This window comes from Crocodylus siamensis, chromosome 12 (genome assembly GCF_052110815.1).
Source record: "Crocodylus siamensis isolate JL-2025a chromosome 12, ASM5211081v1, whole genome shotgun sequence".
In the NCBI taxonomy this organism is placed as follows: domain Eukaryota; kingdom Metazoa; phylum Chordata; order Crocodylia; family Crocodylidae; genus Crocodylus; species Crocodylus siamensis.
The window spans coordinates 8,569,073-8,591,846 of record NC_143406.1 but is presented as its reverse complement, the minus strand read 5'-3'; the positions used below and the strand labels follow the sequence as shown (position 1 = coordinate 8,591,846).

The following is a 22,774-nucleotide window of genomic DNA, read 5'->3' as shown; positions in this document are numbered from 1 at the left end:
CCCATTCACAGCAGCCAGACAACTAAAATGAGCAGCCCCCGTGCATGAAACAAGGAGGCGGAGATGCACGGAGAACAGTTTCATCAGAAAGCCTGTGCGTGCCCATCTCCAGGTGATGGACCTTTCAATGCTGCCCTCCCCTCCTGCCTCCCAGTGCGCTGGGCACGTGGCACCTGAAGCTCTCAGGCCCTGCGTGTTCCCATCCCCGTTCCTGGGGCAGGGAAACCGAGGCAAGAAGCAGGTCCCGTGTGTCCTGTGCCTATCACCGCAGGGCTGAGCCTCTTGCAGGTCCCCAAGTGTCCTGGGCTCACGTGGCTGGCAGGCAGTGCTGCTGGGCGCTGAGTTAGGAGGCTGGAGCGCCGCGCGGAGAAGCACCGTAGTGTTCGTCTTCCCTCTGCCCCATTCTCTGCATGCTCACCTGCACAGCTCCTTCCCAGGGCATCCCTACCTGCGAGCTCGACACCCACGCTCCTAGACGATCCCGGCTGCCCGGAGGCCGTGGCACTACACCGAGCTGGGGGGCCGCGCACCCCTGCCCCCACCCCAGCCTGACAGCAGCTCCCTGCCTCCCCCACATGCTGCTAGCCAGCAAGCATGGCTCCTACGCAGAAAAAAACCCAGCCGAACATCCAGGAGCAGGGGGCTGAAAGCGAGAGGGGCCTGAGGGAGCGGCAGGAGATTTGTCATCGTCAGCCAGTGCTATTACAGTATAGGCTGGTCCCCACCTCCGTGCCTAGCCGAGGGCACTGGGGGTGACAGATGACTTGCCGTGAGGGATGTGCCGTCCCTGGCCCCCACCGGAGATGCACCGGCTATGGATCCCCCTTGACCCCAGGGCACTGGTGCGCGAGAAGAGCCACGGTTATCCCCTCGGCATAGGAAAATGCCCGTCCTCTCTGCCCCCCAGCACGAAACCGCTGCAAGGCGATGAGGTGGCGGCCGTGTGCGGGGGCCGCTCCAGCTCATGAGACGCATGCCGCCCCCGCTCCCCCCCACCAGAGCTCATTACAGCCTGGCCGCAGAGCCGCCGTGGCCACGCTCCTCTCTCGCCTCTAATTGCCTCATGACGAGGCAGCCCAGCGCCTCTCGCCAAGCCATTAATAATTTCCAGGAGCAGCCGTCTGCCCTCCCGGAGCTCTGTCAGCTGGTAAATGAGAGGAATGCATGTGATTCGCCCCCAGCCCCCACCCCAGACAGATCGATTGATCAAACCCATGGCGCTCCCCGCCCCCACTCTTCCCCCCCTTGGCCTCCAGAGCGTTCCCAGCTGCCTCCTCCCGGCCAGCCCTTGCACGGACCCGCGGCGCTGCGCTCGCCCATGGATTAACCCTCCTTCCCCCGTCCCTCTGGCTCTGCTCCAGCCCCAGAGAGGCAGGCCGGCAGCGATCACACCGCTGCCTGAAGCAGACAGACGGAGGGGCCCACTTCCCTTCGACTCAGGCAATTACGCCGCGAACAACCCCCCTTTCAAAAGCTCCCTCTGCCCTGTACCTCTCTGCCCCTTTCCAGCGCACAGCTGGATCTGCTGCGTGTACTGGCCTTACTCCGACAGCGGGGCCCCAGCACTTCCAAGCCAGGTGTGAAGCCGATGGAAACCGGGAGCCCCACTGGGATGCAGGGTGAGATGTGCAGCTTTGTGACTGCAGCAGGGAGGAAACGAATGAAGGGACCTGGGGGTTACGGTGGACCCTAAGCTGAATGAGCCGTGTGCTCTCATTGCAAAAGAAAAAAAAGGAAAAGCTAACCGCAGGCTGGGTCGTATTCCCACTTGCATATCAAGGGAAGCGAGTCTCCCACTATTCAGCACCGGTGAGGAGTCCAGTGTCCAGTTTAGGGCCCTGCACTGCAAGAACCATGTAGACAGTTTGGAAAGAGTCCAGCGCAGAGCAACAAAAATGATCAGGGGCCTGGGAGATAAGACTTATGAGGAAAGGCTGAAAGACCTAGAGTTATTTAGTCTAAAGAAGAGGAGACTGAGGAGGGATTTGATAACAGTCTTCCAATACCTGAAGGGCGATTACAGAGAGGATGGAAATGGGCTTTTCTTCATAGCCGAAGGGGACAAGACTAGAAACAATGGTCTGCAGAACGGGAAATTTAGGTTGGAAACGAGGAGGAACTTTCTGACTTTGAGGGTGGGTCAGAACTGGCACAGGCTACCTAGAGGTTGTGGAAATCACTCTTGGGAGTTTGCAAGAGGCTGGACAGACGCTTGGCTGGGATAGCTTCTTAGTCAGGGATGTTCCTGCCTTGAGCAGGGGGCTGGACTACATGACCTTCCAGGCCTACTTTCCTATGATCCTATGAAACCAGTTTGGTTTTGATGCAGAAGGAATCAATGAAGGAATCTGCATCCAGGCAGGGGGCACAAGGCACTGGGGGGTCAAGAAGCCCCCATGCTCTCCCTGGCCTGGTCACCGCCTCATGGTGACTTCGCCCACATCCCTAGCCCTCTCTTTCCCCTCTGATTCTTGCCTCTTTGGTCTCTCTGCTCTTGGGGCAGACTTTATCACCTGCTACGTGCCCATGCCCACGCAGCACAAGCACAGCAGGGCCCAGGTCTGGGCTGGTGTCTCCTGGTGCTACTGCGAGAAGGTGGCACCCGAGGAGGCTGGCCTGCACTCCACATCCCTGACAGACAAGGCAAGGAGGGGGCATGCTTACACACACAAGCTCTGTGCAAAAGATGTCAGGTATTTTATGGCAGATTTTATGGCAGACTCCCCTGCCTTCAGCTTGCCCCCAGCTCAGTGCCACACAACCGTGCTCGTCTGCTCAGGGCACTTCTGAAGCCCCACGCCCCAATTCCCTGCCCTTTGCACGGGGGGAGGAGAAGAGGGCTGGCTGGAAACATTTCCCCACATTTGCCTAACAGAAAGGAAGAAACAGATGGACAAAAGAGTGCAGAGCAAAGGAGAGGGAGTAATTCAGGCTTGGAGACTGACCTCATCCCCCGGGGTTAGCACAGGTTGTAGGAACTGAGGACACCCTGCAAAAGTGGGCTCTGCAACCAGGCTTCATGTTCCCCCTCCATAGCTAAGCAATGCCGCTGCCACCCCCCAATTTTATCAAGGCGCTCAGATCCTCAGTTATCAAACTGCTCAGATCCTACAAGGAACCAGATAAAAAAAAAAGTTTGCCACAATCCCAGCTGCAGAGAGATCCCAAAACTGACACGTTTAAACCCGGTGCCCCTTGCGCACTGCTTGCAACCAACACGGGCCCAGAACAAAGTGCTAGGGGAAGCACATTCCTGGCTTAAGAAACAAGGCTGAAGCTGGGGCTGGAACAATTTGCAAGCCATCCTAGCTTAATGCTGCTAAGCACTGAAGGCTCCTGGCACTGTCGCTCAAGGCGACTGGAGCAGAGAAAGTGAAGCAGCCTGTGCTCCCGCTGGTCCCAAGACGTCTCAGCCTGTCAGCGGCCTGGCCCACATCTGATGTGCAGGAATGACCTTCTACATTCGAACGTGGGGATACTGGCACGGCCACACCGTGTCAGGCCAGCGATCTCCCTCTTGTCTGAGATCCTGGCATCCAGCTCTTGCCAGATGCTTCCGAACAAGGTACAAAAGGCCTTACGACTGGCAATTAGGAAGAGCTTGGCCTGTCAGGGGAATTTCCTACCTGACCCTGATGCCCTCTATCTACGGCTCATGCTTCGCTCCGAATATTTTCACTCGGTTGTCTCCATACATATTGTACGCTAGTCACGCAGCAGAACGACACGTGCAAGCAAGCACCTCTTTATAGACCAGTTTTCGTCCATACCTGTTTAGACACATGCCATGTTCCCGCACCCCTCGAGGTGTGCATCTCACCTGCTGCAATGGCTCAGCCATGCTGTTCCCAGGCAGGCGCACTGTGCACCTGCTGTATTGCACACTGGTGTAGCGAGACAACCACATATTTATACTGCATGCCATGGGTATGTGCCCAATTCATACAGACACGCGCTGGCACCAGCTGTGCTGGTGGGAGCAGTGGAGCAAGTGGACAGGTTTGCTGTAAACACAGCCAGTTCTTCCTTATTCTTGGGCAGGAGCCAAAGATTAAAAAAAAAAGTATCAGACAGAGCAGAGCCTCTACCGTGGCACCTGCTGCCACACCTTGCCCTGGCCACTTCTACAGCACCCAGCTGCCACGTGGAAAAGCCCTGCAGGGGAAGCAGGGAGGCTGCCCGCTGAAACCCTGGCGAACGCTCATCCCTGTGCCCAGGCCATCATGCATCTTCCTGGAATTGCTCCCCTGAGCGCACATACACCCTTGTACTTGCATTGCCTGGGGGCTCGGGGATAAGACTGACGAGGAACTGAAGGGGAGAAGGAAGCAGCAGAGACTCTGAGGTCTGGGAGCAGAATACCACCTCCCTGTTTAGCACCCTCCCTTCTCCCAGCTTGCACCCGCCGTCTCACCCTGCTGAACGGGGATCCCTGCATGTGCCTGCAGCCTGGCAATGGGGCGCTGCTGCCCCTGGCCCCTTATGGGCTTGAGCCCCCTTTCGCCTCCAAGCCATGTCGTGGTCCTAGGAATCCAGGGGCTGCTTTCCCCATGGAGACTCATCCCATCTTGCTGCACTCCCAGTACCATGCAGCAGGCCCCCTTCTGCCCCCCTCAACCCAACAGGGACCTTCACGTGCTCCTATCCTGGTCTGCACCTCCGTGCTGCAGCGGCCCCTGTGCTGTGCAGGGGGGGATTCCTCGGGACGTGGCTCCTCAGCTGGGAAGTTCACGGAGCTGCAAACACCAAATTACTGGCGGCTGCTTCCTGCAGCTTGGCCTGGGTCAGGAAGCGGCAAATCCCTGCTCCCCCCTGCAGCGTAGGTGGATGGGGAGTGGGGGAGGCATGTGTGTTTGTGGGGAGGGGAGGGAGTCACACCCTGGGGAGAGGCCAGGGAGGTAGGGGGGCAGGAGGCAGGTTAGTGCAGTGGGAAGAGGTCAGGTGCTCCCTCCCAGTGCCAGGACCAAAGCAGAAGAGACCCCGGCGTCAGCTCAAGAGGAGCGGAGAAGCTCTCAGCGCTGGGATACCACCCTCGTCCCAGGGGCCCGGCTCAGCCTGCTCAGGTGGGCCCCCCTGCCACTGCCCTGGGGCAAGCCGCATTGCTAACGAGGAAGCCGAGCAGCCGTTGCTTCCATCTGCCCTCCCGGCTGCTGACAGCTGCGCCTGAGGCCTTTGGGAAGGGGGCAGGGGTTGGGACGGACTGACAGATTGAGAGCATGTATGTGCATGGGCGACAAGGGAAGCCGGTTATGATGTGGCTTGGGGGAGGTTTGCACATGCCCAAACACCCTGAGAAATTCAGACGGACGCCGCTTACTGGGTCACTGCAGCCCAAGCCCTGTGCATGTGCTCACAGACGGCCCCGTCCCCAAGCCCAGGCCCCAACCCCTAGGCGTGCGCCCTGCTCCAGAGGCCGAGTGAGCTGGGGGTGCCTACGAGCAGCAAGCCTACTCAAGGTTGAGCACGTATGCGGGGCTGGGGCTCGTACTGAACCACCTGGGTCGTCTGTGAGGCAGCAGCTGCAGTTATGGTGATAAAGTGAGCGACTCCCCTTCTACCCCTGGTCCCCACTCCGTGCACTTGCAAAGATGGATTCTGTGGCGAGATGCAGGGGGCCAGCAGCTGGCATTGTAAGTTAGCTGCAAAAGGAAACCGTGTAGCTACGAGCTTCCCAATGGCGTGGCCAGGGAAAGAGGGAGAGCGCCGAGGTGGATGTGCCCGGCACTGAGCTACATCCCACTGCCCCGTCCTATTCACCAGATTTCCCTTTGCTGTTTATTTTGCATTTTTCTGAGCCTCTCTCAAAACTAGAAACAGGCAGGAAGAAAACCCTGGAATAGCCAGCTCTAATCTGCTCTGCCAGCCTCGCTTTCGTTAGATGGGAGTTAACGAGCAAGGTATTTTCGTTAGTCACGGTTAACCCCGCAGTCCAGCTGCTCTCCCAGCTAACCCTGCTCCAGAGAGATTACGGTCGCTGTAAATTGTAATGAGCACTTAAGTACTGCAATATTTAATTTAAAAAAAAAAAAGAGGAGCGAGGGGGCTGTGAACAGCAGCTAATTAACAGAAAATGGATAATTTCCTGGCGATTAACATTTGATTTTCCACTGGTCTGGATGCAGGCTAGTGTCTGGCTGGGCAAAACACCCACGAACCTCTCCATCACCTGAAAGGGCATCTCCCTTTCAAATGTCTCGTCTCTGGCTAAGAACAGGAGACAATTTGACTGCTTCCCTGCATCCCCCCAGGAAGCCACAGTGATGGTAATAAACCAGCAGCAGATGCTGCCTGAGGTGGGGCAAAGGAAGGGGGCAGATTTCTTCCTCCTGTCTATACCATTGTATGAGCGTGGCTCTGATTTGCACACAGGGATCCAACCGGTCCGGCCTCCTGTCCCTAACAGCAGCCACACTCAAGGGTAACGAAGCCCAGAGTTGGCCCATGGGCAATATTTTGTCCCTGGAGAAGGTCTCCTCCCAGTCTGAACTGCTAGAAATGGGGTGAGCCCTGAAACCCAACGCTTTAAGTCTCCCCAAGACTCTTCCATTTCACGGACAGTGCTGGATGTTGCTGCTCAGCTGGATGCTCGATCTTACTCATCCTAACCTCAGGCCATACAGGATCATAGGAAATTAAGGCTGGAAGGGATGTCACAAGGGCATCTAGTCCAGATCCAGTTCAAGGCAGGATCATCCCTGACCATCTGAGCCAAAAGTCTGTCCAGCCTGCTCTTGAAAACTTGCAAGGATGGGTATTTCCACAACCTCTCTGGACAGCCTGCTCCAATGCTTGATCAGCCTCAAAGGCAGAAAGTTCTTCCTCATCTCCAACCTAAATCTCTCCTGCTCCTAGTCCGGTCCCTTTCAGCCACAGAGAACTTACCCTCTCTGTAATCGCCCTTCAGTATCTGAAGACTGTTATCAAATCCCCCCTCAGTCTCCTCTTCTCCAGACTAAATAACCCTAGTTCTTTCAGCCTTTCCTCGTAAGTCTTACCTCCCAGGTCTCTAATCATTTCTCTTGCTCTGCACTGGACTCTTTCCAAACTGTCCACATCATTCTTGATGCAAAGACGCATCAGTTTTTAATCATTTACATCCGTTTTTAATTCACCACCCAGGGTTTCCTGGAGCAACTCCTAAATGTTTTTGTTCCCAGGCAGATCAAATCTAAGAGAAGGCAGGGTAGATATGCACCCCAGACTAACTAAATAAGGTATACAGAGAAAGCATAAGCTTTTGTGAACTCAGGCACACTTCATCAGATGCTATGAAGGGACAAGCATAGATCAGTGTGTAAAGTAGAGTAAATGATTTGATTTTGATTTGATTGAAATACTCCACTTTATACACTGATCTATGCTTATCCTTTCACAGCTCAAGTTCACGAAAGCTTATGCTCCACATATATCTCTTATTTAACTAGTCTATAAGGTGCATCTAAACGCTGCCTTACTAACACGGCTTACTACCTCTCAGATCAATTCTCAGCTACTGCACGTCTGGCATGAGACATATCCAGAGCAAAACTAAGGGAAGAAGGCTCTAAATCATCTAGGCTGTTTTGACCACATGCTGCTGTTGTTCCTTCTTACATTACCCTTGCATCGCGGGAAGGTGTCGTGCGTCTAAGCCGCTCCCTGCTCCCGTGCCCACAGCTGGACGACAGAGCTGGCAGGGCCAAGTGGCTGAGGGACCCACTGGACAGACACTCGTGTCCGTGTTTGACGGAGCTGGATGTCAGTGCAGAAATCCCAGAGCAGGCAGGTGCTGCCGCTTGTCTCTCGCTGGCATCGGCAGGGCTCTGAGATGGGCCAGTACAGCAGCTTGTCCCCCCGCACTGTCCTACCCCCGGTGAGCCAGACCCAGTTACACTCTTCAGGGAAGTGTGGCAAGTACCAAGCATCTGAGGCTCCACATGTCCTCTCCTACAGCGCCCCTGCAGAGCTAGGCTGCTACAGCCCCGCAGCTGAGTGTGGCTGGCTCTGCGAGCAGGCCGGTTACAAGCTGAACTTGGGGACACCTCTGCCTTGTGTGCAGCTTAATAATATAATGAGATCAGGATCCAGCAAGATCCCCTGTTGCTCAGGGATAAAGAGGACACAAGGAGCAAGTGCTGATTTAATGTTAAAGGCCAACCAAAAGTCTTTTGCCCCTCCAGACCCTGGCCCCTCCCCTCCACGTGTGTGCCACGGGGAGAAGGGCTGAGAATCCCCAGGTCAAACCAGTACAGAAGGGCTGCAACTGGGGCATGTGGGCTAGGGAGGAGTGGGGTGGAGGGTAAAGGCAGCAGCGCAAGCGCTGCACTTCTGTTTCATTCGGCAAGTCCTCCCCTTCCCCCCCAGACATTACAACAATAGCTGCAAATGCTGGCGCTGGTGACAGGGACAACCACACTCTGACTCACCTCCATCTGCGGCCAACACCGACAGCTGCTGAGCGCAGAGGACAAGCAAGAGGACGAGGGCTCATTGTGCCCCCGATTCGTGTCCCCCGAGGCACGAGCCACCCTCCATCCCCGCCCCCATCCTGCTGCTCTGCTGCCTCCACGCGAGGCCTCCGAGCTTCGGCTGGCTGCCAAAAGCAGCCCACTTCAAGCTGCAGGTTGTGCTCAGGCCCTGCCACTTATCCCCCTACAAACCAGGGTAAGGAACAGGAGGGTAAAACCAAAGCAGGAGCAGCCGAGCTAGGAAAGGCGGAGAGCACTGTCCTTACTGATATAGTAACGCAAGGCTGAATTGTACACCTGGCCCCTCAACGAGAGGTGCTCTTCCCACGCGGGCCTGGTGCAAGCCTTGCCCGGCATGAAGTGCGCTCTGCAATGTGCACCTGTTGCACAAAGGCCCCCAGGGGCTGGCTGAACCGACACCAAACATGCACACACTGGGAGAAGCTACCAAGCCCAGCTGTACACCACGAAGTGTTACCTTCATTGGACATTTCTGGTGAGCCCGTGAAGGCCCAGGACAGAAAAGCTGGAGTGGTTTTTACCGGGGACTGGTGCCAAGAGACAGAGCTACAGCCCACTGCTGTTGCTCCTCTTGTCGAAGCATTTCCTGGAATGGGCTGTGGGGAATAGTGCCTTCCAAGGGTGAATACAGCAGGTCGTTGGGAGACCAGTGACCCCCGCCTGGGAAGTGTCAGTCTGGTGGGCAGGTCTCCGAAGCCGCGGAGACCCAGAGCTACCTCAAGGCTCCACTGGAACGAGCTCTGGGCTGGGGGGGGGGGGCGGCTTTCTATTTTTCCTTGCTCCTCTTTATTACTAAGGACACTTGCAAAACCCATCAATTTAAAAACCCTGTCTGACACAGGGAGAGGTCTCTGCAGTGTATGAGGGACACCTGCAATGGAGGCACGGCTTTGTCTACTTCACTAGCCTAATCCTCCACCAAACATCAGAATTTATTCTTGCACCCCATAATCACTGCCCCACACAAAAGGTTAGGGCCTGACACGTGGAACAAGACACAGGAGCAGGTGAACTCCTGAAGAAAAAAGGTAGCTCCTGACTGCTTGCAAGTGCCTTCCCCCTATAATAAGTAGGGACAAGTTATTCAGAAAACACTTTGAGGCAAAATTCCCACTAAAGGAGGAATGCAAAAGTTTTCCTGAGCACTTACGCAGGTTCCACAATTTACTGCAGACCCCTAGCGGTCAGCTGGTGAATGACTCTGTGCCATTCTTTCCGCTGGCCTAAACCTCCCGGCCCCGTGGAAAACTATTTTTTTCATAATTTAAGCCACTAGAAAGTTTCCTACAAGGATTCAAGGGTGTGTGGTTAACCCTGCTCTCCAGTGTGGTCTCAGGTCTGAAAGTTGGCAGTGGTGGGACCTGGCAATTCCTATGGTCTCATTTACTGTGATATCCAAGTGACCTCTCTTTACTGTATTTAGCCTAAACACCTTTGTGAGGTAGAACAGGGCCACAAATCCCCATTTTATGGAGGGGAGAGAGCTGCAGAGACACGAGACCAAACAGTGCTGCTGGAAAGGTCCATAAACATCCCATTATCCGAAAGGTCGGGCTGTTGCCAAAGCTCCCTGCAGGCCGCAGACGCAAGGGACAAATGACCAGTGCACGGATCTAGCTTAGAGCCACTCTGTAGTGACACACAGCTGCACTGCAGGAGCCGGGGAGAGCAGGCCCTCTTTCTGGGTAAACGCTTCTGGGGCTGGATTCAGAGACAATGGCCAATCTTAGCACCCCTTGGTGCTGGGGCAGCGGGATAAGAGGAAAAGGGGCAGACAGGGGCCAAAGGCAATGGGGATTTTAGAATGAGCTGGATAAAGGCACTAAGAATGAAGCGGTAAGATGGACGACACTGAACCAGCTTCCTCGTGCTGGTTTCCAAAGCCTCCACAAGTAACCGCCCTGCCGCACTCTGCATCCCCAAGCCACGTGAGACAGAGCCATGCCATGCGATGCCCGTGTGATGGGCCCTGATTTATGCACAGATGAAGTGAGCGCAGACCCCTGGTTCAGCCCCAGCCCAGTACCTTTCACAGAGAATCCACCGCTCTCCTCGTCAGAGTCGCTGTCCAACTCAAAGAGATCCTTGAATTCCTTGTGGTCTTCCTCCTTCCTATCCTCCAGCCGCTTGCGCTTGATTTCTGGGAAATTCAGGTCTTCAAGCTAGGTGGGGGAAGAGAGAGAAAAGAAAGGATCAGTGAAAACAAGTTTAGCTTCTGCTTTCCCATCACGGGGTGGGCCCAGCCGCAGCTGCAATTAACCATGCAGCACTGGGGTCAAAGCCAGGAGCTCAGCAAGCGAAACCCCTAGAGCCGGAAGGTGAAGGATCACCCTGGAAAGCAGCAGATGCCTTGGGGTGGAGGCAGTTATGAAGGTCCATTAAGGCATGCAACATCTCCACTCCGGGGTGCTGCTGACAAACAGCTGCTGCTTCCGGGCCATCTGCTGGGTAAAACCCCACTGCAAGTCTTTCAGGAAGGGGAAAACCCACCTCCTCTGCACTGAGTCCAGCTGAGCGTAGGGGCACTCAAGAACCTTCTGATGAGTGTGAGTGCATGGCTGCATCTTCTTCTGTCCCCAGCTCCTGGATTTAAAGCCCTGCCTGTCCCCAAAAGTGCTGCTGATCGTAGAGAGCAGAGCAGAACAGAGTGGTGGTCTGGACGGTCTCAGCACCCGCCAGCTTTGGAGTAGCCAAGTGCCAGTAAGGCGGAGAGGGAAATATAGCAAAGAAATGCCTTGGGCTTCTCTTTTGCTGCATTGTCATGTAACCCTTATCTGAACAGGGTTAAATGGCAAGAATTCGCAGTGTCAAATGCTACCCACCTCTGCTTCAACCCCTTTCATTTTTAGAGCTGCCCTGCTACAGCTGGCACTGTCCCACAGGGACAGTAAAAGCGCCATGCATATCTCCTGGTACCAAGGATAAGCATGGTACCAAGCTGGTACTAAGACATGTTTGCTCCCCAAACTAGCATGAGCTAACTCCATTTTGCCACCTTGTGATTTATTTCTAGGGTGAGGGCTGTTGGCAGTGCTGGCTCAAGGAGAGGCAGCCACAAGCTCTGCACACAAGTACAATGTCCCTGCGAGCTGCATCACAGGAGCTGTGCTCCTAAACTCAGTGCTTGGGACTGGCACCACATCTCAGGCAGGCAGGCATTACCAGGAGTAGCCATGCATACCTGGTCAACCTCTGCCCATGTGATCGGTCTTTGGCTTTGCAGTCTCTCTGCCTTGCACCCTAACCCTGGTCTAAGACAAAGCATCTTTGGGATGGGCAAGGAAACACTCTCACTGTAACCATCACCTCGTGGGTAAGCAAGAAGATCAGGTGCCTTGACTGTTGCATGCTTTGTGGCTATTGCACAAAGCAGTACAACTTGTGCTGCTATCACCGCCACAGATGATTTTACTTGTAGCAAGGCAGCGGATGCAGGGGCCCAGAGTAGATGAAGCTGTTACTTCATATCTAAAGACAAAAATCTGGCTGGCCTTCAACTCGGAAACTCAATATGCCACATGCCATGCTGTGGCCGTGCATGCGTAACTAGCAGTGGTTCACTGGCTGGCTACATGCGAATACTAAGCAGAGGACTGGTTAAACACAAGCGCAGCAGCATACATGTGCAAAGCAAGTGTGCAAACCCCCAAGGCCATGGAGCTCAATGCCAGCCCAGGGCCGCTCTGTATTTTCAGTCTTTTCACAGTGCACCTGGCAGGTTTCTCCACTGAGCTCTCTGGAGAATGCCCACATCCCTCCTTGGCAGCCCCGCAGACCCCAAGCGCAGCCGTACAGCTGTGCTGTTTAAGCTGGCTTTGCTGATACCTGTCAGCTCACATGGCTCCCAATTCCACTTCACCCACTGTCACTGGGATGGGTGCCTGGGAGGACCAGACACAACTCAAGACCATGCAGCACCTGCAAGGTACACTGCCCAATCCTGCACCTTTACCAACTTCCCTGGGGCCGTCCTTGCAGTGCTCTGTACTGTCACTAAGCCAAGCACTGTCATCAGCTCTCTTGGCTAAATCATTCAGGAATATATTACACAGCTCTGGTCCCAATGCTGACCTCTAGGATACGCGGACAGCTTCAATCCGCTCTGAGCAGCAGCTGTTTATAGAGGCCTGGTTTCCCATCACGTAACTCCTCCATGGCTTAGCTGGAGGCAAGGAGAACGGAGTCTCACGTTTCAGGCTCCTGGGGTGCCCCGTTCCTGTGCAAGACCCTCAGGGAAGGAAGAACTGCTGGGACCACGTATTTGTATTCTAATGAGCAGGGAAAAATCAGGAGGGAAAAAATCAGGCTTCCTCAGTCATGCCAATAAAATGCAGGAGGCATCTGAGATTTTCTCTGCCCCTCCCTTTCGTTTCATTAAGAGCCTGAACATGGCCTGTGTGCAGGCAACAGGCAGCACAGCAAGGTTTTCAGGGGAAAAGGAACTGGGTTTGAGCAACGCACAGCTCATGCACCACCTGCGTGGAGGGGAGGAGCAGCCAGGTGCAGCTACCTGACATTTCCGTGGCATGCAAGCTGTTCCAGGTAGGGAGGGCTCTTTGCACAGGGCCTCTCCAGCACCCTGTACGGCAGGTGCACTGCCAGGGTGTTAACTCAAGCCTATGCTTCAAAAGCAACTTGTGCTCCTGGGGGACTTAACTTCCATCATGCCCAGCTGGTGGCTTCATAGCAGGGGCCCCACTCTCAGAAGTGGGCTGCCCCCGACACTTCGCCTGCTCTCAAGGATCCCAGTCGGGCATCTTCAGGACGATTTCAGCCAGTGCATCAACCAGCCAACAAGCGGCAGAGCCCTCCACAGCACGGCCCAGACACGTTGTGCTGCAGCTGTAACCCGGCAAGCCGGGGGCCAGGCCTCCGTCTACCAGCAAGGGAGCTCCTCTTCTCAGCCTCTCGCACTGCCGATTAGCCCGCATCCCATTAGGTCCCGCTGTGAGAAGGGAGCGGAGCTGGCAGCCGGGGTCAGTGTGACGACACCGAGTTGCATCTCACAGCTCGGAGCCAGGCGGAGCTCTTTCTATTTCAATGGCTGCTAATGGGACATGGATTTTCACAGCCCTAATGGGCCTCGTGGTGCTGTGCACCCCGCTGGAGCGCACAATGGCGCATCATTAAGACAGCAGCCCCCTGCCGAGAGAGACAACGGCCCTACTCCCTGAATGGCGATGGCGGGCAGCAGCCGGCCTGGCTGAAGCCTCCCGTCAGACCCAGCCGTTCCAGGTCGGCTGTCTGTTCCTCCCACTCCCGCAGGGGCTGAAACAATCCCTGGCTGCTCCCTGTACCTGCTGCCCCAGCTCCCTGGGGGGAAACCTGCCTGAGGGAGCTCTCACCTCGCCCCCTCCCTGCTGGCAACAGATACCCCCTCTGCCTCCTGCTCCTCCATGCAAGGTCTGAGCCTGGCCTGCACAGCTGGGCTATCTCCTTTTCAGCTCCTGGGGACAGCTGTGCTGGGCTGAGCCCTACCTGCAGTCCAGGAGAGCTGCTACATGTGCTACAGGAGGACCAGCTCCCAGCAAGGGACTCTGAACACACCCAGGGTCCCCCAGGTTTTGTCCCACCACCATGACTCCATTGGGAGCCCAAAATCGCACCCCATGGACTCTGTTTGCTGTCCCCATCCATCCTGGTGACACCATCTATTGCAGGCTCCCCGCCCAGGCAACCCAGCTCAGCCATTCCCAGTGCATTAGCTACTTGACGTGGAGGGGTGAGCACCCCAGGTGTCTCACAGATCCTGGCCATGCTCTGCCAGGACCAGCAGGCAACAGAGGCTATGTGAGAAATGGAGGCAGCCAGAGCATCATCTAGATCGGCAGAGCCGAGGCCTGGCGGTGCAGAGGGCTGTGGTGTGGCCCAAACTATTCCAGCCCCCTCCCCAATAAACTACATCTGCAGACAATATATGGAAACTGAGAGTGCCTGACAAGCTTCATCTGTAAACAGGGGAAGGGTCCAGTGAAAGCCCCTGAACCAAACACAGCTCCAAGCACATGGAGAAGTTCAAGTCTGCCATCATGAGGAGGGAAGCCAGGAAGCTGGATGGTGCCAGCACATAACTTTCCCATAAAGCATCAGAAAGAAGGGACTCCTTATCCCATCACCATCTCTCCCCACCTCCACGTCTGCCTCGCTCAGCCAGGGAAAGCATGGCCCCAGGAGCAGACGTGAAGGCTGCAGCTGGGCTGGGGACCCAAGAGAGGTTGCAGACGGAAGCCACGGGCTCACGACTCCTCACCGGTTGCCCAGGCATGCAACCCACCCACGCTCCCCGCAGAGAGAGAGCATCTCTTACTCACACTGCAGAGGAGCCAGGCCCCTGCTAGAGCAGGGCTGTCCCTGGAGCCAGCCCCGGGATTGACCCTTACCCTTTCTTTGCCGCTGATTTCCAGCTGGATCTCCTTTTCCCTCAGTTTCTTCCACTGCACATAGTACTTGGTCAGCGGTGTTCCCTCCTCTTGGACCTGCCTCTCCCACCGCTCCTGTGGGGAAAGAAGAGGACGACACCGGCTTTAGGCTTCGTGGGATGTGCCAGAGCTAACAAGGGAGTCCGCAGCCAGCCTCGGGGCCTGCTTTGAGCAGACCCAGGCCTTATTCTTTTGAACCATGAGCGAGCCTATGGAGCCAGGGCTGGGAGCTGTGAAGATTTAGAGCCCTCATTTGGGTGAAAACGTTGTCACGAATGGGACTTGCCACACAGCGCCGCCAGTGCCAGCTGGGCTGGGGGACGTATGCTAAGGCCACGGACAAAGCTGCCCCATGCAAGCAACGGCTGGGAGCAGAAGCGGCTAGGGACACCTTAAAGAACACGAGTATTGGGACCAGCGGCTCAGCAGTGTCCAAAATCCACACCCCTTTCAGGGTTCATTTGGACATCCCCAAAAAGGAATGAGATCACCCAAAAAAATCACTTGTTCTGGGCAGCCTGACGGAGCTCGCCAGCCTGCACGGTTTAACTCCCAAGGGCTTCAGGATGCAGACACCGCTGGCATTCGCGGAGGAGTCAGAGCTGGGGGCACTGCACACTGGGTGCTTTGCAGAGAAGGACGTGTGACAAGGCTCTTAAGCCTGGCAGTCTTATGTTTTTAGACCCATAGTTAGGCCCCTATGAGAAGGGGCCTGATTCTCTGCAGGCCCTTCTTTCAATGTCTCCCCTGTGAAGCTCTGACCCCGAATTGAGACCCCCCCTGCACTACATGGCTTTGGGAAGGAGACACAAACACAGCAGTTAGCAGCACTGAAGAAAGAGCCACAGCTTCAAGCACAACTGGAGGGCAGAGCGCAGGGGGATTTTCTGCCGCTGGAATCTCTGGACTCCGCGTCTGGCCTGGCGATGGCTCAGGGCAAACTTGGTCCCAAAACCCAGGATTTTGTTGCTGTTAGAAACCTCAAGCCGGCATTTTCCAAGCCGCGTCCAAGGGAGGGCTGATTGGGTTTTAAGTCTGTGGCCAAAGCATTTATTTCCGAAGCAAACATTTCCCTGTCTGCGAAAGCGGAGAGCGAGAACCACCGCATCTGTTTTTACTGCCCGAGCAGAGGGAACCGGGAGATGCAAGTGCCATAAATAGTGGGAAGTAAATTAGATGGTTAGAAATTCCTGCAGCTTTAATCATCGGGAATGTGATTACTGAGAGAGGGAGAGGACACGCTGAATTCAAACGCATGCTTTTCAACCTGGCAGCGCTGCTTTAACTCAGATCCCACATAGATCTGTACCTTATTATCTGGATTACAGCAGCGCCCAGAGGCGTCGGGCAAGCATGTCGTAGAGACAATCTAATGTAAGGAGAGACAACAAGTGTAGGTAGTAATCAGGAGGAGCAGGAGAAGGAGGACGAGGAGAGTGGTGACAGGATGGAGATGAATGCAGATCCATTCGGTGCTGGCCAAAGCAGGAGAGAGGCTGGCACCCGAGCGAACTAAGCAAGCTGGCATGTGCGCCAGCAACAAAAAAGGCACTTCCAGCCCATCTCTCCTGTGGCACTGCTTGAAAACCCCGCTTCTGCCTGCGGGCTCAGCCCGCGGGAGCAGCTCCTCCTGGCGAGATACTGCAGAGCGTGGGCTCCCCTGTTCAGGGCCGTGTCTGCAGGGGGAAAGGTTTATCTGAAGAATTTTAAGGCAGAGGCAGCAGAGAGTTGGCAGCTCCTTAAATCAGGGCAGCTCCATTCCCTGGTGGAGAGTCAGCCTGCATCCACGGAGCTGCAGCAAGGCATATAGCCCAGGGGCTACAGCACACCTGGGAGCGGCAACACAGGATCTGTGGTGTCCGCAACTGGCCCCAGAAGCCGCACTTGGGTGACTCGTGTCACAATCCCACCCCGTGTCCCGGGACGGGCACCACTGATACCACAGCTGAGCAGGCCCTTTCCAGGAAGGACAGGCCCCAGATTCACATCCCCCTCCTGGGACTGTTTGCAACCCAGCTCCAGACAGCATGACCAGAGCCCGCGTCTGCGGTCCAGCTACCCACAACCCTTCTTCAACATGCTGACCAAGCAGAAGGCTGGCGTCTACTGGCACGTGTCCCTGTAGATGCCTGCTCTCAGACAACCCAGCTCTGCTCTTGCTCCCTCCCACCCGTCAGGCAGCAGTGGCAATCCCCGAGCAGCATGGGGATGTTTTCCCCTAGAGATCTCTTTTGCCTTCTAACCATAATCGAGCATTTGGATGAAGCATCCGAGTATGGCCTGTCCTTGGGAGTGGCTTTTCTGCTGGAGAAGCGCTCTTCGCGGTGTGCCCAACATGCTGGAACATCACTGGGGTTCAACTGCAACCGATCCAGAGGCTGCACTTCCATCGCTGTGATAAGCCCGACTTCGACTGGTAAGGCCTCCTCCAGAGGCCTCTCTATTGCTGCTTTTAGGGGCAGCCGGCATTCAGTGCTCTGCCTCACCACTCCCGTGGGCTGCCCTGGCTCTTGCATCTCCCCCATGCTCCCTCATTTCACGCTCAGCAGGAAGTTTCACTGGGCAGCGGTTCTCCTGGTAGGACTCTCCAGTGACGGCAACTCGCTGATGGTTGGAAATGCCTGATGGTTGGACAGAGGCTCACCCCTTGACCCGGCAGGGTACTTCCAATGTGGTGCTCTGCTCTCATGGGAATTTTCTGGGATTGCTTGTTCCTGCGCTGCATCCTCCATTCTGGGAGGGGGTCCCACAGCGTGCAACAGCTGGCTGCTGTTTCACTGCAAGCCCAGGTCGAAAGGCAGTGCTGCATCCACAGAAAGCCACGCTGCGGGGCTGCGATCTCTCGTGGGTCAGAAGGACTTCCTCACCTGGGCTTTAATGAAACGCAGCCCCCTCTGCGATGCACGGCAGGGAGCGAGAGCCTAGACTGGCCTGACTGCAGTCACGCGTAGGCACCTCCAGTCCACCCTCATCACTTAGGGGCAATGCTTCTGTGTCCACAAGTGCCCGGTGGGCTGAAGTTCTCTCTGAAGTCTCCCCGTTGAAATGGAGGACTTCATCTTCTGAGGCAGCTTGAACTGAAGGTGTCAGCTACACCCCATCCTCTCCCGAACCCCCTCACATGGCTGCGATTCTGTTCCCTGCAAGCTGAGCATCCTCTGCCTTGCGGTTTCACAACTTAGGCTACATAGACTGAGGGGTAGGCCGTGAACCTTGGGGGTCCACGAGAGGAAACAACAGAAAAGGAAGGGAAAATATAAAGGGAGGGAATAAGATTAAGAAAACAAAGAGCCATTTCTCCATGGAGCCTGTGTTGCGAGAAGGTCCTGCTGTGGTTTTAGTGAGATCAAGCATTACTTTTCTTATTGTCCACAGCAGCATATCGTCTCAAAATGGGTACGAGACCCAGGAAGGTGCGAGAACGGCTAGGACAGCAGAAGGCACGCCCAGGGCACAGGCCAGAACCAGCCCAGAGGACAACACGTTCCCTTGGGTTTCAGCAGACGCAGCTGCCTGTAGCCCTGGCTGCACGCCTTCCCCTCCCTGCCCTTCATCCCGCTGCCCTAGCGACCTGCACCGGTGCCAAGGAGTCTGTGGCCAGGGCTGGCAGGCAGCGTGTCTTGAGTGAGCGTGAGCAGCAGGCTCCGTTTTCTGCCCAGGAAAATATTCATTAATGCATTAATCCGATTAGCATCCGGCCCTGCATCTCCAAGCAGCCCTGGCTCTGCCACACGGTGCCTCGGGAGCAAAAGCAAACAGCTCCGTTTGAATCTCAAGTTGGGGGAGGCTGCGGGGGTGTCACAGCACTGGCTGCTCCTCCACCGCAGGCTTCCTTTGGCTGTGAATGGCATGTTTGGCTCTGCACCACCATAGCCCCCCATATGAATCCCAAAAGCCCTTGTTTCTCAGCAGAAAAGGCCCAGGCAGCAGAGGAGGGAGGGGCAAGTGGAGAAGTGCCCGAAGCCCCTCTCTCGCGGCACTCAGATTCAGCCAGGCCTGTGAGCCCGGCTGCCAGTTACACCCACTCCTCTGCAAATTCAGGATCTCACGAGCAGGTTCTGCCTGGCCAGAGCTGCCTGGGAACCGAGGCAAGAGCCTGGGGGCAGAAACGCTTGGCCTTGAGATGTCACTTCAACCTCCCGTCTGCGGAGCTGTCAGCTGCCCGGGGCGCTGGCACATGAGGCTAGCTGGGAACACCAGAGCATTTGCTTTCAGTTGCTCTTGTGAATGCATGCATACTTCAGGGCACCTTCTCCCCCCACCCCTTTCCAACAGTGACGATTTGTTGAGGAAGAGTGCCTGTGCCCCACACGTGCCAGGTGCTTGGAGGCGGGCTCAGCCTGGACTCGGAGAGGCACTCCACGCCATCTTCCTTGGACATCCACGTGGGCTGTCTGCAGGGCAGTGGCCACAGTACCTGCCCCGTGGGGGAAGAAAATGGGTCAACAGTGTCCCCTCCTCACCCGGGGAGCGCGGGATCAGCTGTCCCTCCTTCTGCCAGAGGGCGGTGGGGGCTCAGCAACCAGCTGCTGCAATGCTCCAGGCAGGAGCTATGCTCCCTCCTCTTCGTGACGCTGCTTGCCTCACTGCAGCGTCGAGGCAACCTAGGAACATGGGGCATCCCACAGGCTGCTGCTGTACGTCTCTGAACCTGATGCTCACCCACGCTGTGCAATGCAGTTCCACCCGCAGATGCACCCCTGGGCTCAGCTGACGTCTGGCTGACGCCTGCCATTTCCGAAGCCAGGTGCTGCCTCTCCTGGGGAGAGCAGGTGCCACATACAACCTGGCACCTGCGCAGGCAGCGAGACATTAAAAATAATCACCACGTTGCGATAAACAGGAATACAGCCGGCGCTGCCAGGAGCGAGCAGATAATTGCAGCATTGCTGCAAACCCTTTTTATTTAGCATGCGATCGTCCTCAGCCCCGTGCTTTGCGAGAGCCCCAGAGGCTGCAATCTTCCCCTCTGCAGAGCGGGTGGGTGGTCACCGCTTCGCCTGCGAGGGAAAAAAAACCTCGCTCCAGCCGGGAAGACTAATCCCTTTGGCGAGATAGTCCGATCCAGAGCGGCATTTATAGAACCAAAGCATACTTAGTCACTTCAAAACCAGTTCCATCAGCCCCTTAATCCCAGAACAACGCGGCTGCGGCCTGGCGCTGATATGCCAGGATTTAAAAGGATAATTTCCCTGCAGTCCCCACAGCTGAGCGTCTGAAGATAAATTAGTCTGCAGTACAACTCCTGCTCCATGCCCGGCTTGGTGCTAACAGGTGGAGCTTTCACCTGCGTGCTGCTCCCTCTGGCTCACTCCAACCCCACACTATTTTGCAGGCTCAAGTATTTTCACCTGGAAAGGGAATGGTGGCCCTACTTCATTCCCCCACCCACCTCCACTGCTGTAGATTCACAGGCTGCAGAGTCCAAATAGCCCCAAGCCTGGGGAGCGTATCCATCTCGGAGAGGGTTCAAGCCAAGACAATGCGAAGTTTCAGCATTAGGGGAGCTGATCGGCCTCCCTTGGCAATCCTCCCTCCCTTCCCACTGTCTCGGCGGGCCTGGCTTTGTGCAGACAGACTAGAGGCCAAAGGGAGAGAAGGCAAGAAGAAGCATCTCCAACTACACGCAGCCAAGAAGCATTCGAGCATGGTGCCAGCACAGGGGAGCGAGCGGGGCCCAAGGGAGGAATGGAGGGGTAGAGGGGAAATATTGGCACAGGATTTCCATCCTCCTGGCTCTGTCTCAGTCTCTGCCCCTTTCACATACACACATATGTGCAAAACAGGCCTATGTGCTGTTTGGGCCACACGAAGAGGGAATTTCATCCCACATCTGCACTACTTGCAGCTTCAGACACAGACCTTGCTCTCCGTGCCACCCTTGGCCACAGAGCCCGCTTACAGCCTCCAACAAGGGGTCCGGTTGCTTTTGAATGCACCCCCCACACCATGCTCACTCCTGCTGGCGTGACCTCGCCCCTCCTCCCCCTGCCACCGCCTTGACCCCAGCAGCTGGAGTCTGACCGTCTTGCCAGGAAGTCAAACCCCAAGCTGCAGACTCACCACAGCCTCCGTGCTGGCCACGCCAAAGGTGGCTTTCTGGCGCCGGCTGCCAATGTAGGCAGCATTTTCCTGCAGCTTCTCCAGAAGTTGCCGCATTGGCTTGCAGTAGTTGGCAACCTTGCATCCCTTCAGGAAGGACTTGAGCTAGGGGAGGGGGAGAAGAAGGACAGAAATGCTAAGATTTTCCATAAGCCGATTCTCCAAACAAAGCAGCCGCCCGGCTCCCACCCCAGAGACGGGCAGCACAGGACTCATCTCCCCATGTGCTCCTAGGGACTGCCTGGCTATTACCCATCTTGGCTGCCTGGGTCCCGTCAGCACCATCGGACGTGTGCAAACGTATGTAGCAGAGCAGATGTTGGCGTGGAGTCCAGCCGGAGGGCTTTGCTCTGGGACAGCTCTCCGAATGCTTGATCGCAGCTTGTTTCTGGAGAGAGCATCCAGAGCAGAGTCCAAGCATCGGGCTGGAAACAGTCTGTGGGGTGGGAACTGCAGCTTCCACGGGACAAGGGGCAGGAGGCGGGGTGCAGGGCAGGGTTGGGGGCGCCAGAAAAGCTGTGTGGAAGAAACCCAGGTCTGGAAGAGCAGAGGGAGCACTGAACTGGGGTCAAGTGCCCAACATATGGCAAGTCAAGATGGAGTCACCTGGGGTGAAAATGGCCCAGGGCCTGCTGCCCCATCCCTGCGCTTCATTCCCTCACGAGCACAAACCCACAAGCCCACCGCACGCTGAGTTGCAACCGAAGCCCGTCTGTGGACAATGCAAGGCCCCGACAAGCCGACGCTTCTTGGAGCCAAGGCCTCCAGTGGAAGCCTCGGGAGAGACGCCAGCCCTGCTCCGAAACCACAGAGTCTGCGGCTGCCTGCCGTGCCGGGCCCGACCCTCCTGCTCACAGAGAAACAGCCCCCGCCGGCTCTCCGCTCAGGAAATACGCTCCACTTTTATGAGACAGCCAGGCTGTTTTATTGCAACCAGATTGAGGGCTTTTTTTTTTTTTTTTTAAACAAACCCCCTCTCCCCCCAACCCCTGGTGCAGCACAAGACTAACCTTGTCCTTATGTGAACTCAGTCTCCCCCCAAATTCCTCCCCCCCATTCAAGCCATTTTCCCAAGCTCCCACGCTCAGGCCAATGAGGTCTGGAAGTCCCCCAGCCCCAAAAGAGAAGCGGAGGGCAGGCAGAGAAGCAGCCTCCTCCCAGGTTTACCATCCTGCCTGCCAAATGCCCCTCCCCGTCTCCAGATGCCAGAGCTCTCCAAGGCAGGCTCCTATGGATACTTGCATTGACAAGAAAACCCCAGCAGGGCCAGCCAAGAGGGGGGAAATGGGGCAAAAGGCACAAGGCCAGTGAGGCAGTCCCTCAGCAGTGCCTGGCCCTGGCAAAGTCACCCCCCATCTTCCAAGCAGGAGACCTTCCCCCATCTGCAAATCAGCGTGTTCAGCCCTCTGCTACAATGCTGGGAGGTCTAGACTTGGCTCAGATGCTCCAAGCAGTCTTGGTCAAGTCCAGGTACACCCCCGTCTCAATTTCTGCCCGGTTAGTGGGGCCCTGCCTAGAGCTAACAGGAATGGCTTTATCCATCAGGGTACACAGAGAAGCTCTGGTGAGGAACAATAGCTCCGAATGGTGTGTGGGTCTGCAAGGCAGGACTAGCTTACCGCTCGCTGTCCACCCTCGCTTTGCAGTTGCTGAAGGGCTACAAGGGCTGCTGCCTGGCATCCAAAGCCCTGGGGACTGCAAAGGGGCTTGCTGGAGAGGTGAGCGCTGAATGGGGACATAGGAGAGCTGGGTTTGACTCCTGGCTGTGACACAAGGCAAGTCCCT

The 22,774-nt window shown here is 56.1% G+C and overlaps 1 protein-coding gene across 4 annotated transcripts in view; it reads right to left on the bottom strand.

The window, feature by feature from the left end:
* The window catches only part of NOC2L (NOC2 like nucleolar associated transcriptional repressor), a 64,235-nt gene that overhangs the window by 6,129 nt on the left and 35,332 nt on the right, over positions 1-22,774 (bottom strand). For 3 of the 4 annotated variants that reach the window (XM_090023496.1, XM_090023497.1, XM_090023498.1), the window contains 3 exons: positions 20,951-21,094; positions 14,849-14,962; positions 10,495-10,630 (listed from right to left, as the gene is read on the bottom strand). In XM_090023496.1, the coding sequence (XP_089879622.1) occupies positions 10,495-10,630; positions 14,849-14,962; positions 20,951-21,094 (394 nt within the window). Of the gene's footprint in view, positions 1-10,494; positions 10,631-14,848; positions 14,963-19,860; positions 19,888-20,279; positions 20,466-20,950; positions 21,095-22,774 lie in introns of those variants that run through there. The other variant, XM_090023499.1, reaches the window with a different exon arrangement.